Below are 14,864 nucleotides of genomic sequence, written 5' to 3' on the forward strand. Positions count from 1 at the left end.
ACAGCTATGAATATCTGAGTCTCGCTGTTGTTTGGTCCATTCTAACAATATGGTTCTATAAATGTGCTAGGTTGCGGCTTTAATGCCTAGGCTGCAATCCTTGTAGCATTCCATTAGCATCACTGCCACAAAATCAGCCTAGAGCAGGGAACTGTAGAATAATCTGTATGGTGAGCTGGTTTGAAAGCAATCACTGTATCTAGGCTCTACATTACTGTATCAAGTGTCCCTGCACTCTTTGAGGATACAGAAATAATGTCTCTTCCACAAACGTTGCCAGCACTTCAAGTCAGGAACCCCCCAGGGCCTCACACTCTTATAGCATAGCCTAAGAAGGATAATAACCTTTACTTAGCTACTTAGTGCACCAAACCACCAGCACATTCTGCCAAACACTTGTGGCATGACAACCATACAATATGGCCATAATGAAATAGTTTAGATTCTTTCTAGAGTGCTGAGTTTCAGACTGGCCCAAGACAGCCTTGGCATATTAGATCAAACTATTACCAACTAGCTGTACACAGTTACACATGAAAAAGTGTTAGATGAAGCTGGGCAGCAGATGCCATAAAATTCATTGTATTCTCTTAAATTAACAAAATGTACCAACCACTTCTCTTCTATCATGGAAAGAGCAGCTGATTGTTTGCGAGAGCTAGTTTTGGTTTCAGCAAATGCTATTTAAAAACCTCTCTGGAGGGTTGCTACTGGATGATCCACAGTAAAGGAGTTTTGTCCTACTATGAATTTGTGTAGCACCTAATGTGAAAGAGTTTTGATCTTGCTCGAGACAATAAAGGGAAGGAGCAAAAATAAACAAGTAAACAAACTTTTTTCCTAGGTTGGGAAAGTCAGGAGCTGTAAATACAAGTATGTTTCTCTTGTATTTGGGGAACAGCCACTGCTCAGTGGTAGAACACATGCTATGCATGCAAAAGGTCGTCAGTATATCCATGCAGGGCTGGAAAAGGCTCCTCTCTGAAACCCTGGCATTCTGGTCCAGATTTAAATTGTGCTTTAGACCCCAAATATCTAAAAAAGTAGAGGCAAGAGTCCCTGCTTTCTGTGAACTCTGACATGTGGTTCTCCATCCAATTTGAAACCATACTGGATCCTGCTTAGCTTTGCAAATGTGCTTGCAGTTTTATTGCTGCACCAAAGCCCTAGGGCAGAACTGGTAAGCCAGCAGCCCTCCAGACGTTGAACTCCAACTCCCATCCGCTGCAGCCAGCAGCATAGTTAAAGATAATGGGTGGTGTAGCTCAGCAACGTTTGGCAAGTCATGGGTTCCCCACCCTTGTCCTAGAGCACCAGTAAGAGTTTTTAAAAACAGCTTAATGTTATGGTGCACATTCACTGCAATCCAACCCACATGCTCAAAAGAAAGTTCACTTTCCATGGCCTTTGCAACTTACAGACAGATGTCCACCAGCTGATTCAGTTCAGGACAGCTGCACTCATATAAGTCCTTGCAGCTGGCATGGCTCTGGTTCATTAAATCCCCCAATAACTGGACTGCGTCTTCAGGTGCCTCTGTACAAATCTTCTTAAACTCCAGGACTCTGGCAGCTTCGCTGTACACATGCTTAGCACGTTGGTATAATTTAAAGGTGGTCACTAAATTTAAAAAGCAAGAAAAAAATATTCAGTGCAGGAACAAATGGAAAGATGTATGATTTATTGCTATCAGATGTGGTCATGTGGCTTCCAGAGAAAACTGGTAAGAAAGGTGATCCAACATTTTCCTATCTATTTTGTTTCTCCTTTCTTTCAGTCATGTCAGTATTGGTATAAAAACTGTAAGCTCTGATCCACAGCAACGAAGATGGTATGCAGAGGGATAAGGGACTGCAGTTATCACGACATAAAACATACCATGCCAGTCAGCTGTGTTGTATTCTGTAAAGGCAGCAAACTTGGGGGTTGAAATAATGTGGTCAGGAGGAAAGTGCTTTAACAAACATACTCCAGTAGCTTTCTCCATTCTGCTTTTCTTGCTGCCCCACTCCAAGTAGGAATAGACAACACTCCTTCCCCTGCTTAAGCATCCTGAGCAATGGCGCTGCTTGACAAGTGTCAAAGCATTAGAGCTACCTCCATGGTTTGTGGTCTTCTTAACTTCCTTCAGAAATGTCTAATTGACTTGCTTTTTCTTTTTTTAAAAAAAATGAAAGACAAGAGTCTGGAGCCCCTGTTGGTATGGAACCCAATAAATGTGTACCTCCTATACCTGTCGGCATCTGAAATGCCATGACTAGGAGGTTGACTCCTTTGAAATCCACAATATGTTTCTCCTGTTGTGTTTGCTCATAAATTCAGCATTCATTCATTTATTACATTTATATGCCACTTTATTTTCTTCCAGGTTGCTCAAGGTGGTGTACATTGCTCTCCTCCTTCCCATTCATAGCTTTCAACTTACAGATTTGAAAATAAGGGGCCAGCAGCCTCGAAAATAAGGGATCAGCAGCCAAAATAAGGGATCTTCTGGGCACAGGTATGTACAACTTCTGAGCCCCTCCGAGCCAAAGGCAGAAAGCCCAGCCAGCAGCCAAACGAAGCCTCAAGCGGTGGTTTCCACAGTGCAGCAACCCGGCAAAGGGGATGCAGCAAGAAAAACCACCATCACCTCTCTGCTGGGAAGCGCTGAGCAAAGGCAAGTCCCCAGGCAACGCGGCCGATTTGATCGGAACAAGGCATGCAAGTTCCACCCCCCAGTCGTTCTTAGACTCCTTATTGGGTGAGCAACGTAGCCAAACAACACAGTTGGAGCCTCCCTCCTCCCTGGCCGGCAGGGAGGGAGGGAGAGGAGCTGCTTCCTTTGAAACCCAAGAAATTTAAGAGACATCATCAATAAGGGACAGCAGCGGGACACGGCGCTGGGATAAGGGAGTTTCCCGCCAAATAAGGGACAGTTGACAGCTATGTTCCCATTTCATTCTCACAACAACCCTATGAGGTAGGTTAGGCTAAGAGATGGTGACTGGTCTAAGGTTCCCCAATGAGTTTCATGGCTGAGTGGGGATTCAAAGCCTGATCTCCCAGGTCATAGTCTAACACTGGTTCTCAGGTGGCAACAAATAAATACCTTTCTGAAGTTTTCTGATTGAGCTGTGTTTCAAACTTTCATGCAACCAAGGAACTGGGAACTACTAATCAACTTCAGCATCACCTGTAACCAGTGTTGGCCCTGACAACAGGGTGGCACTGTTATCTGTGTAGGACCTGACACAGGTGAATGAAAAAGCTTTATAAGATTCTCTCCACCAGTAAATTTCATATAGCCCAGACCAGCAAATATGATGGGTAGTTTATACTATCAATGCCTAGCCTTGTGCCAGCCCCCAAGTGAGTAGCGTTCTTCCAGCATCAAATATATAACCTCAAAAGTATTACCAACCTTATCAAGTACTAACCTTAACATAAGGATGGTAATGGTTGTTGAGAAAGTGTATTTCACTGCTCTTTATCTCAAGCATTGTCCTATCCCTTCCTCTATCACCTTTACTAACATTTTTGTTGAAGTTTATTTTGCACATCTCTTCACCAGTCCCTTCAACTCAGGCTACATTCCCAAACTTACTTAATAAGCAATAAAGCCCTTCTGAACAAAATTTGCCTGATTTCTGAGCAAACATGCATAGGGTTGAACTACCAATCACCCAGTTTGCATTTCTCTCTCTCTTGACCATTGTTTATTTATTTATAACATTTATATCCTGTCTTTTTGCCTGACCACAGGCATCTGAGGCATCTTCAAGATTCAAAACGACACGGCAATAAATTGCAGTGGAAGTGGTTTACATATGCAGCTGCAAAAGTAACATATATGTATATATGAGTTCAAGGGATACAAATATTTTCACATTAAAACTGAATGGCCCTTTCATGCAGAAATACTCCAAAGGGCTAAGGCCTTAATTGCATCCACCAGGGACCCAATCTGGGTGCCAGGTGGAGATCAGCCAACATATTTTCTCTATTGGGTTCTTGGATCTTTGGCCATGTTGAATTCTGGGAGTGATATAAAACGCCAGTAGATTTTTCTTGTAGGAAAAGCTGAATAAAAGATGGTACTCAAATGCACTTCCTAGCACATCATTCACAACATGCGTTGCCACCGTAAAATGTCCACTTTAGCTGGTTTAAATTTGAGAGACATTGGTTTCCTGTCTCTCCTCAAGGACATGGGAAGCAGAGGGGGAATTACAGTGATGAATGAAGAAAACAACATCTTCAGAGGTGCCAGGATTATTTGGCCCGATATGAAACATAACTGCTGTTAATGAGAATGGACCCAATGGAAGAGTTGCCTAAATACATCATTGTTTTGGAATAAGATTAAAACCCATCAAAATTGGAAAACTATGTACCCCAATGGAAATGACCCCCCTGGGATGGGTCACTGAACAATGGAAGAAGTTTTCCCAATTCCCAATTTACCAAATCCATTCAGGAGTACAGTTTGTCCCTGTGTTTATGAATTGGTCTCTGCTACTTTCGCACCATGCAATGCACAGTATCACTGCTGGGTGGTTTACAGAGGTGTGTGTTGAAAACAGAGCATTCCTCTCTAGACAAATTCTCTTTCCAGACTATTTCCTTTTGAAGGCATTATTTTACAGCGGGGCAGTTTTAAAAATGTGCATTTGTTTAGGGCATATCTGAAAGTTGCGTGAGAGTCTGCCATTGCTCACACTCTCTTGTAAATCACCATTGAACAGTAGTAACCCAGAGAATGAACTGAAAACATGTCTGGTTTCAATTTGGAGGCCAACATCTTGCCAAAGGCTGTGATTGATTCAGAGACCACCCTTCGGTAAAGCAACGCTTCACTGGCCAGATTACCTTAAAGCACTTCGCGGTTCTCTCAAGCTCGTCACGTTACGTACTGGCCATGGGAATCATCTTTTTACTTCTTCCTGCCAGCCAGACGCTGGAAAGGCATGTTCTCAACAACATGCTGTCATGTAAGAGAAGGCTCTATAACCTCTCCACATTTGGTTTTGCCTCTAATCTAGTGTAATCCTTTCAAAGCAATTATTACATCCAAAATGACAGAAACCGGGGTTGCATTGTTGTTTTCTTAGACTTTCTTATTAGAGTGACTGTTTGCCAAGCAAATGTGAGTTGAGGAATGATAGTATTTAATTAAGGGGCTCTATTGTGTGTGGGACGTGGGTGGCGCTGTGGTCTAAACCACAGAGCCTAGGGCTTGCCAATCAGAAGGTCGGCGGTTCGAATCCCCGCAACGGGGTGAGCTCCTGTTGCACAGTCCCTGCTCCTGCTCACCTAGCAGTTCGAAAGCACGTTAAGTGCAAGTAGATAAATAGGTACCGCTTCGGTGGGAAGGTAAACAGCATTTCCATGTGCTGCTCTGATTCGCCAGAAGCAGCTTAGCCATGCTGGCCACATGACCCAGAAAAACTGTCTGCAGAAGTGGACAAACAGCAGCTCCCTCAGCCAGTAAAGCGAGATGAACACCGCAACCCCAGAGTCGTCCGCAACTGGACCTAACGGTCAGGGGTCCTTTACCTTACTTTTATTGTATTTAGCTGGTAGAGCAGCCCAATTCTTGGAGAAAGCCACAAGTACTAACACATGATGGATTCAAGTAACGAGGAGTCATGCAGCCACTTAAAGGTCTACCATGCAGCATCTGTAAGATGCAGAGGTGCACATCTGTCACCTCCACCAACCAGCAAGACAGAGAAGTAGAAAGGACTATAATTTGGGCTAGTTCCCCCCACCTAACCTACATAGTTAAAGAGTTTTAACATCACGTCTCCCATTTTATTTTTAAATTTATTGTGATTTATATAGTATAGACAAACTCCACAAGTAACAAAAAAGATCCAATAACCGTTTCTGCTTTCCCTTGGACAAGCAGATTATACAAACATCAATGCCAAAACAGGATGAAGTATCAGTGTCCGTCTTCTTTCAGTGTACATTCCCAGCAACAGGCTGGAATCGGATTCATTCTGGATTAGGCTTTACAAACTGTTCCAAATTAAGACATACTGTGATGATAATTGCATCTCTGTGTTTATCTGGTTCACAAACTAAACAAAATCTTCTAAAGCTGTGTGAAAGGATTCAGTTTGTGTTTGCTTCCTTAATACTTGAAAGTAGTGTGTTAGTGTCTCCATTGCCACTAAATACCATTAATTTCTTATACCAGCTTCTCAAGTTTAGCCCATTAGCATTTTTCCAATGTTAGGACAGTATACGCGGGGCTGCCCTTGAAACTGTCCCAGAAACTCTAGCGGGTGCAGAATGCTGCAGCGAGGCTCCTCACGGGGTCTCTGCCATGGGAGAATATTCACCCAGTGCTTTTCCAGTTGCATTGGCTCCCGGTGGAGTACACGGTCAGATTTAAGGTGCTGGTTTTGACTTTTAAAGCCCTTCACGGCCTAGGACCCTCGTACCTACGGGACCCCCTCTCCTGGTATGCCCCATGGAGGACCTTAAGGTCCATTTATAGCAACACCCTAGAGGTCCCAGGCCCTAAGGAAGTTAGATTTGCCTCAACCAGAGCCAGGGCCTTCTCAACACTGGCTCCGGCCTGGTGGAATGCTCTGTCTCTTGAGACCAGGGCCCTGCGGGATCTGATCTCTTTCCGCAGGGCCTGTAAGAGAGAGTTGTTCCACCTGGCCTTTGGCTCAGAATCAGTTTGATTCCCTCCCCCTCTTTCTTTTCCTTTCTCCTCCTATGAAGAGATTGCTCCCTAATTGTTTTAATATTGTATCTTAATTCATTTAAATTGTATTTTAATCAACTTGTTTTTATTATTGGTTGTTAGCCGCCCTGAGCCCGGTCTTGGCTGGGGAGGGCGGGGTATAAATAAAAATTTATTATTATTATTATTATTATTATTATTATTATTATTATTATTAGTCTAGCCACTACCACCATATGTTGGAACAATTATTTGGCAACAATGTCTAAATTGAGACATCCCCCAAAAGTGATAGAAGGCATAGTTGTGGATCTTTGGTGACTTGACACTTGGCTCATCTCCTCAATGACATTCTCCTAAAATATTTCTACTAAGCAGTCACCAGAGGTGCTAGTAGGTCTCTAACAGCCTAACCTGTGAATAATCTTTAAATATTTGTACTTAACAGAGGGCAATATTATTCTGAATGTTTTTATCAGTCAACCTAAAGAAAATATAGCATGCTGGGTCAATTTGCTTTCCTAAATCTATTTCCCATACAGCCTTAAAGTTATCAAAGGTTGACATTGTCAGATCAAGCAGCAAACCATACACCTTAAGAGACTAAGCCCTTGTATCCTCCTCACAATCATGAATCCACTTTTCAAATGATGTGAGCTCCCTTCGCAGTATGCTCTTTTATTAGGGAGCAAGTAATGAAAGACTGTCCTGGATTAAGCTCCAGCCACCCAACCCTTCTCCTGCAATTTTTATTTTTTATTTCGACATTTGACAAAAGTCACCTGAATGAAAGAGCCATTTATCTTTCAATTCAGAGCAATATGATTCCTTAATTGGGCTATGAAAGGAGGAATAATGGAACACAGGCATTAACAGAAAGAAGTAATGAGACACCAAAGCTACCAACACCTCCATTTCAATACATGGAATGGGAATCACTTAGCAAGCACCACCAAGCACTGCATTGGAATATGGCTCACAGACATGTTCAGAGGAGGTATACCACTGGGTACCAAAACACTAAGAGTCAACCATGGGGGAGACTATTGCCTTCCTGCTCTGCTTGAGGGCTTCCCAGAAATATCTGGCTGGCCACTATGGGAAATAGGATGATGAACTATATGGAGCTTTGGATTGACCCAGGAGGATGGTACTTTTATTCTTATGATACACTAATGGAAACAAAACCTCCACAGAGAGGCCCAGATTCGCAACCACAATTGGCTTACGGGGCCACACTTCTCATCTTACAGTTGAACAGCTGAACTTCAGGTTTCCCAAGGTCACATAAAGAAAGCAAAGCAAAGCAAAGCTGGCACCCAGATTCCTGTTGTACATCAGGGTGACTAGCCTGTGGCCTTCCAGATGTTACGGGACTTAACTCCCATCAGCCCCAAAAAGCATGGTCAGGGGTGGTGTTAGCTGTAATCTAGCAACATCTGGAGGGCCACATTCCTGCACATGCTTGTCAGGGGCCCTCTTCAATAGCTCCCACATGCATTAAGTGGATTGCACTTAAACTGCTTGTGTTGTAAGCCACAAAAAAACCCTTCACAGTCAATCAACATCTGGTCCATGCTGCAAAAAGTCAAGCAGATAGCTTCTCATCCTGGAAGCTCAAATTCTCCAAAGACAAACTGCAAATAAGCTATAATAATAATAATTTATTATTTATACCCCGCCCATCTGGCTGGGTTTCCCCAGCCACTCTGGCCAGCTTCCAACAAAACACTAAAATACAACAACCTATTAAACATTAAAAGCTCAGCTGATTTAGCTGCTACAAAATGGAGGTCTCTCCCTCCCTCCCACTCCTTTCAGGATTATGGGTCCCCCAGCCATAGATGCCTGAAACAAACCGTGATTTTCAGAGGAGCTCCTGAACATTCTACTAAATTATTATTATTATTATTATTATTATTATTATTATTATTATTATTATTATTTTTACACCCCACCCTCCCCAGCCAAGGCCAGGTTCAGGGTGGCTAACAAGCAATAATAAAAACAAGTTGAATGAATACAACTTAAAAAGATTTTAAATACAACATTAAAATATTGAAACATTAAAATGCAGCCTCATCACAGGAGAAGAAAGGAAAAAGAAAGGTAAAAACAAAAAAACCAAACAAAAACCAAGTTGGTTGTGGAGAAGGAAATCAGCAAGCTTGTTTCCCCTCTCAACAACGCCAGAGGCTGCTACTACCTACTATGAAAATTTCGACCTAATGCGTGCCAAAAGGAAAAACATTAAGACTATAATAACCTGGAAATACAGCAATATAAGCAGGTAGACGTCTTTGTTTTGCTCTAATAAAGCCCTTTCTAAACAGACACTATTTCCCCTGAGGGACCAGATAGGCATCACTAATCCACACAGACGACAGTGTCCCAGCAAGCTATTCCATTAAGTAAGCCCCACTTCCTAGTATTCCATTGGCACTGGAAAACAGTAGTTTGTGCCAAAGCAAACATGGGGATTATACATGTACTGGTGTGGAGATGGCAATTGTGCTACTGTCATGCACCAGTTGTATGATGCCCATGTGTCGGACTCGACTCCTTTTGAGTTCTGCATGGGACAAACATAACCTGTAGTCAGCAAGAAGCAGCAAGTGATAGGGGACAGGGAAAGGTCAGAGACTAGCAGTGAATAATAGGGGTGGCTAGGGTGGAGATGGATGGTGGCAGTAAAACAACTGATGTGTTTCTGTGCTGGGTATGGGAAGATTTAGCTGCAACATTTTGTCATATTGAAAGCATTTTTTTCACATGCTACTATACCTTTGGGTCTTACAAATGCTATCCGTATGACTGGCCTTAATGAACCTTTGAAAGAGTCGGAACCCAGGTTTTAATTTGATTTCTGCCTTCATGGGCCAGCTGTGACCAGGTGTGTTTCACCTGAAACTTACTACTGGTCCCTTACTCACTATCATTACCATTTTAGGTCATGTTTCCCGCACTAGTTAGGTATGACTTTCACAATTCACAAAAGCAATGGGAGCAGATATTTTACTTTTTATAAAAGGTATGGGTTAAACCATAGATTTGAATCCATTTTTTTTTAATCTAAAGGGTTTCAGGAGAACAAAATCTGAAAATTATTATTAAGGGGTTCCATTTGACCTAGATGGAAAAAGCAAAGTTCAAAGCAAAATCAAAGGCTTTGGTTTGGATGTATTCAATATTAAGTTTAGAAACTGAAATGTTTTTAAAACTTTTTTGTTTTGTTTTCCATAATAACCAGTATTTTAGGTCCAAAATATTTGGGCCTGGAGTTACTTTGTTGGTTGATTCTTCACTTGCCCCTACTGCTCCTAATACAAAACCGTTTGTTTGTTTAATAAATACATACATACAAAAGCTCTCTAGATATCCTTGTACTGCCCTGTGCCACCAGATGACTCACATAGAGCGTCCTACACATTCCAAACAGCAGCTCTTCATCACACAGAAAGAACTGTCTGACCTTTTGAAAATAAAGCACATAGAGCTTACGGAGCAACAAGCAAATAAATAAAATGGCATCCTTTCAGACACTCATATGAAGTTATCAGTGCCCTCCATTCTAACAGTGTAATGTTTATTCAAGCTCAGGTAACAGCACCTTGCTTTATGAAGTCTCCTTAGAATGGAACACTAGCCTTTTATTATTCTTTATAGGATAAAACTGCCTTTTAAAAAATGGTTTTACTTTTTTTCAGAAAGCAGGGTCACAGAACTAAAAAGAACCTCTGTGATTACGAAGTCCAAGCCTCCAACTGAGAGCTTTGCCAGCCGGCTGACAAACTGGGAGATTAGCAGAACCAGCAAGGGTGACATAGACCCCAAAAGGGATTGACTCAGAGACCATTGCACAAGAAGTTACTGTGCACTATTTATCTCTTTTCTCCAGCTACTGCTTTCTCCACTTCTGGATTAAGGTTAAGCAATGCAGCCTGGCTGTTGCCATTTATGTATGAATCTGTCCTTCTGAATCCAAGTGTTGGTACTCATTATTTAACGAAGTAGCACTCAAGTCTCAGCACCCTACTCAAGAAAACAGCTTAGCACACCTTAAGGACAGAGGCAAAGTGATTTTGTGAATGGAGCTGTTTTCGTGTGGTCAACTCTAAAGTTGCTAACAAATGTCAAGCACGGCCATGGACAGGATGACATGGGAACTTGCCCCAACATTGTCACTCTGCCCAGTGTGCTGATGGTCCTAATAAAGAAAGTAACCATATCATTCCATCTACCCACAAGATGCTGTACCAAAACTATGAAGGTAACATTTACATCAGCCTTAAGCATTCTCTAAGGACGATATGATTTTTTAAAATCCTCTGTTTATCATATGAACCGGCCAGCCTTTATGACCAGCCTTGGGGTTCTGCTTTCTGTCTCCACCCACGTGTGGTATCCCTGGTGACCCCAAGACTGGAATTCTCTAACAGCCAGGCACCCTTTTTCTCAGTTGGGAAAAACTTTCTAATTCCAGTTGCCATATTTGTTAATGTATAAACTGTTTCTGGATTATTTTGGTATGTTATTGCTGACTTTTTAATGTTGTACATACAGTGGTACCTCTGGATACGAACGGGATCCGTTCTGGAGCCCCGTTTGCATCCAGAAGCAAATGTAACTAGCAGCGGCACGTCTGCGTGCACATGCGTCTCTTTTTGCCGCTTCTGCGCATGACGTCATTTTGAGCATCTGCGCATGTGCGAGAGGCGAAACCCAGAAGTAACATGCTCCATTACTTCCGGGTTGCCGTGGAGCGCAACTCGAACGCACTCAACATGAAGCATATTCAACCCGAGGTATGACTATACTACTGTTTATCACTGTATGAAATCGCATCTATTGCTTTTACATTTCTTCTGTTTTAACATTTTACCTTTTTTAAATGCAAGCCATTTTGCCTCAACACAAAGCAGCACATGAATAATGAAGTAAACTAAACCCTTTCAAGTCCATCGCCAGAGATACTTTTATGGGCAGAGATCCTGATAAAGTTATTCTTGGATCACAGGCCTTTGACAGTGCAATCCTATACATATATCTACACAGAAGTAAACACTGCTGAAAATAGGTAAGGATTGCAATCTGAGCAACTTGACTTGCCATAGTTGTACAAAGTACTTTGAGATTTACTTTGCTGGTCGTTACTTCCAGGATGTAAAGCTGTATGTAGAAAAAGATTTTGCCAAAACCACAACAAGCTGGTTGGATGCTTTTAACTCTTAAGATAATTCTGCCCCCAGGTTTACACATCAAAATTAGACTGCAAGGTTTTTTTGTTTGTTGTTCTTATGAAAGGGAACAAACTGTTTTAAAATACTTTACTTAGAGAGAAACAAATCCCACATTTTATAGGGGAAATGAAGGCACTGTTTTACTGTGGAATGCCTTGCTGCGATGGGGCATACTCATACAATGTTTTTTATTTTTCAAAACAGCAACAAGCACCCCATAACAAGCAGAGCGAAGCAAAACAGAACAAATGGTGGTGGTAAAGTGTACCTTAGCCATGTAAGCAAATAACCAAGAAGTAAGATCCTTCAAATGAAACGAAGTATTCCTATTCTTGTTCTAAATTAGAATCTAGGCCAGGGGTTGGCAAGGTTTACTGGCCATGGGCCGGATCACTCCCACAAAGATTGTCTGTGGGCCGGACTGGCGCAGCGTGACGCCGGAAATGCGTCTGCGCATGTCCACAGTGCCGGAAATTGCTTCTGCGCCAGCCCAGACGCCAAAAATCATGCCTGCACATAAGCGATTTTCGGCATCTGGTCATGCGCAGACGTGATTTTCAGTATCTGCGCATGCGCAGACGCAATTTCTGGCACTGCTCGGCCGGTTTAGTGCAGCACACAGGGGACTCGCCGAGCAGGTGGCTTGGTTCAGGGGTGGCTCGTGGGCCGGTAAAACGGTCTTCAAGGGCCGCAGCTGGCCCATGGGCCGCACATTGCCGAACCCTGATCTCGGCTTTCAGCTTGAATCTGAAAGGAGCAGTAGATGCAGGATACAGTATAATGTTGTTGTTGTTGGCATCTCAGAAGACAATGGGGTCTGCAAGTCAAACTGCTGTGTTGGCAGCAAGGAGTGAAGTCAAACTGCTGTGTTGGCAGCACTGAAGTGATCCTCCCAGGGTGCAAGCCTGGGCAATGTGTGGAGGTCCTGGGCTGCCCAGACAACAAGACCCCCCTCTCAGCCTCACTGATGTGGTCCAAAGGAAAGCAGAGCAATATGTTTGGTACTATCTTGGCTGCAGGAGTTGCCGGAAGGAGGCGTACAAGGCTCCATCCAACTGTCTTAGGGACTGTAATCTGGATTTGTGTAGGGTTTACTCCGTAGCCTTTTTCTTCTCCTAGATATATCCGTCAAGCTGCAAGGGTTTAGGACCAGAGTTTTCTTTCTCCTAGGGCTACCTTCCCAGGTTGACAAGTTCTTTCTGGCTTTCCCTTCCCTCTACAGCATGGGCAGAAACCGCCTTCTTGACCATTGGACCCACTTGTCTGTTCAATCTGCAGGAGCCTGTCTTTGTATGCAGGGGAAGTCCCTAACTCACCTAGGGTTTGAGACCCATTGGCTATCCTTCCCTGGTTTAGCCTGACAATCAAAGCCATTTCTGGGGTGTGGCCGCTGTCGCATGCTCACAGCTTCTAGCAGCCACAGGTGGGAGCTGAGTGTAGGGTGAGGACCAAAGGTGGGCAAACTACTCTGGAAGGAGCATAATATGTCCTCCACCAGAGGTACCACCTCTTCCCTAATATCCATAATGAGTTCCATGGATACAAGATGGGTGCAATAATAAAAATTACTAACTGCAAATTTTAATATTACACAGAAACATGAGCAAGGCATCTCAACTATCTTTTGTTACTACAAGGTACCATTGCCTCCAGTTAACAAGTCCAGCAAATAATTTAACTACGTTAAAGAAAAATTTTTAACAAAATATTAATTCTGTTTCTACAAAGGAAAATAAGATAATATATAGTTTGCTTAACAAGTTCGTTAAACAGAAAAGGAACTGAACTAAAATATTTTTTTGAAATCTTTACAAAGGTTCCCTTTCAACCAGTTATTTCAGTTCCCATAACAATATGCAGTAATGTATAATTTAAATACACTGGGAAAAGACAGAAATCTCTTTGTTTTGTGTACTTCAGCATTCCAAAACCAAGCTGAGGGTTATACAAACAATAAATTCTAATTTTTATTTTCCTATTTCTTCCTTGCAACTAAACAAGAATCTGTAACCAAGTTTTGTCTTGTACCAATGAAAACAACAAGCTTACTCTATGACCCATTTTTGTTGGCTTTATCACACAGAATCAGAGTCACGCCACATCCTAAGACAGATTCTGTTCGACTAACATCTGCAAACACTATATGGGATAACGTTTCCCTTGGACTGAAAAGTCTTTCCTACAAGAATAAGGTGCCCAAAGAAGCGGAAGTAGAGGGGAGAGGGGCCAAAAATAACTGAATCTAAACTGTATTCTGTTGGAGCAGATATTAATAAATACAGCCACACACCCCAATCTAGAACCCACTTCAATCCATGATAATCAGCCTGGAAATTTTCCTGTTCCCTTACAAACAGCTCTGCCCTGTCTTCCTTGCTATGACTCCCAGAAGACACCTGTGGTACAATTTTCAAATCCCTAGGAAAATCTCACCCTAGTTTATCACCCTAGTCCTCACCCTGAAACAAAACTAAGTACCTAAGTGCATTTGCCGCCACCTGTTGCTCTTCCCTTATATTCCTTCCCTCTCTGCTGACATTTAAAATGGTAAACTCTCTGGGAACAGAGGCCTGGGTTTGTTTGTTCTTTGCTTATCTTACTCCAAGAGCACCATGCATAGTAATATTGGTGAAATAATAAATATGGAGTGAGCGTTGCTCAAAAGTTCCTGGGAAATTCCTCTCTTGCTCCTGCTGCTGCCATGCACTAACCAAACTAGAGTCTGGCTTGCCATGCTGTCTGAACTTCGTGTTGTGATTTGTTTCCTCCACACAAACCACAAGCAGTAAGCTAACAACAAACCTTGTTTGCCACTCATGGTTGGGGGGAAAACAAACCACAAGCCCAGGTTCAGACAGCATGATAAGCCAAACCCCGGTGCATGGTGCAGCAGGAGTGTGAACTTTTGGGCATGGTGCACTAGTGCACTGGTTATTCAC

General features: G+C 42.6%; 1 protein-coding gene and 1 long non-coding RNA gene across 5 annotated transcripts in view; both read right to left on the reverse strand.

The window, feature by feature from the left end:
* The window catches only part of GALK2 (galactokinase 2), a 70,201-nt gene that overhangs the window by 4,234 nt on the left and 51,103 nt on the right, over nt 1-14,864 (reverse strand). For all 4 annotated transcript variants that reach the window (XR_014162900.1, XM_081888655.1, XM_081888656.1 and 1 more), the window contains one exon: nt 1,419-1,620. Coding sequence is in view for 3 of the 4 variants with exons in the window: in XM_081888655.1 (XP_081744781.1) it covers nt 1,419-1,620 (202 nt within the window). In the remaining variant the exon portion in view is untranslated. The remainder of the gene's footprint in view (nt 1-1,418; nt 1,621-14,864) is intronic.
* On the reverse strand, nt 2,169-5,269 carry LOC309357003. The gene is made up of 2 exons (XR_014163009.1): nt 2,924-5,269; nt 2,169-2,393 (listed from the first exon to the last, which is right to left on the reverse strand). It is a non-coding gene; the product is annotated as an uncharacterized lncRNA (long non-coding RNA).

Source organism: Podarcis melisellensis, assembly GCF_964234715.1.
Source record: "Podarcis melisellensis genome assembly, chromosome: 14".
In the NCBI taxonomy this organism is placed as follows: Eukaryota; Metazoa; Chordata; class Lepidosauria; order Squamata; family Lacertidae; genus Podarcis; species Podarcis melisellensis.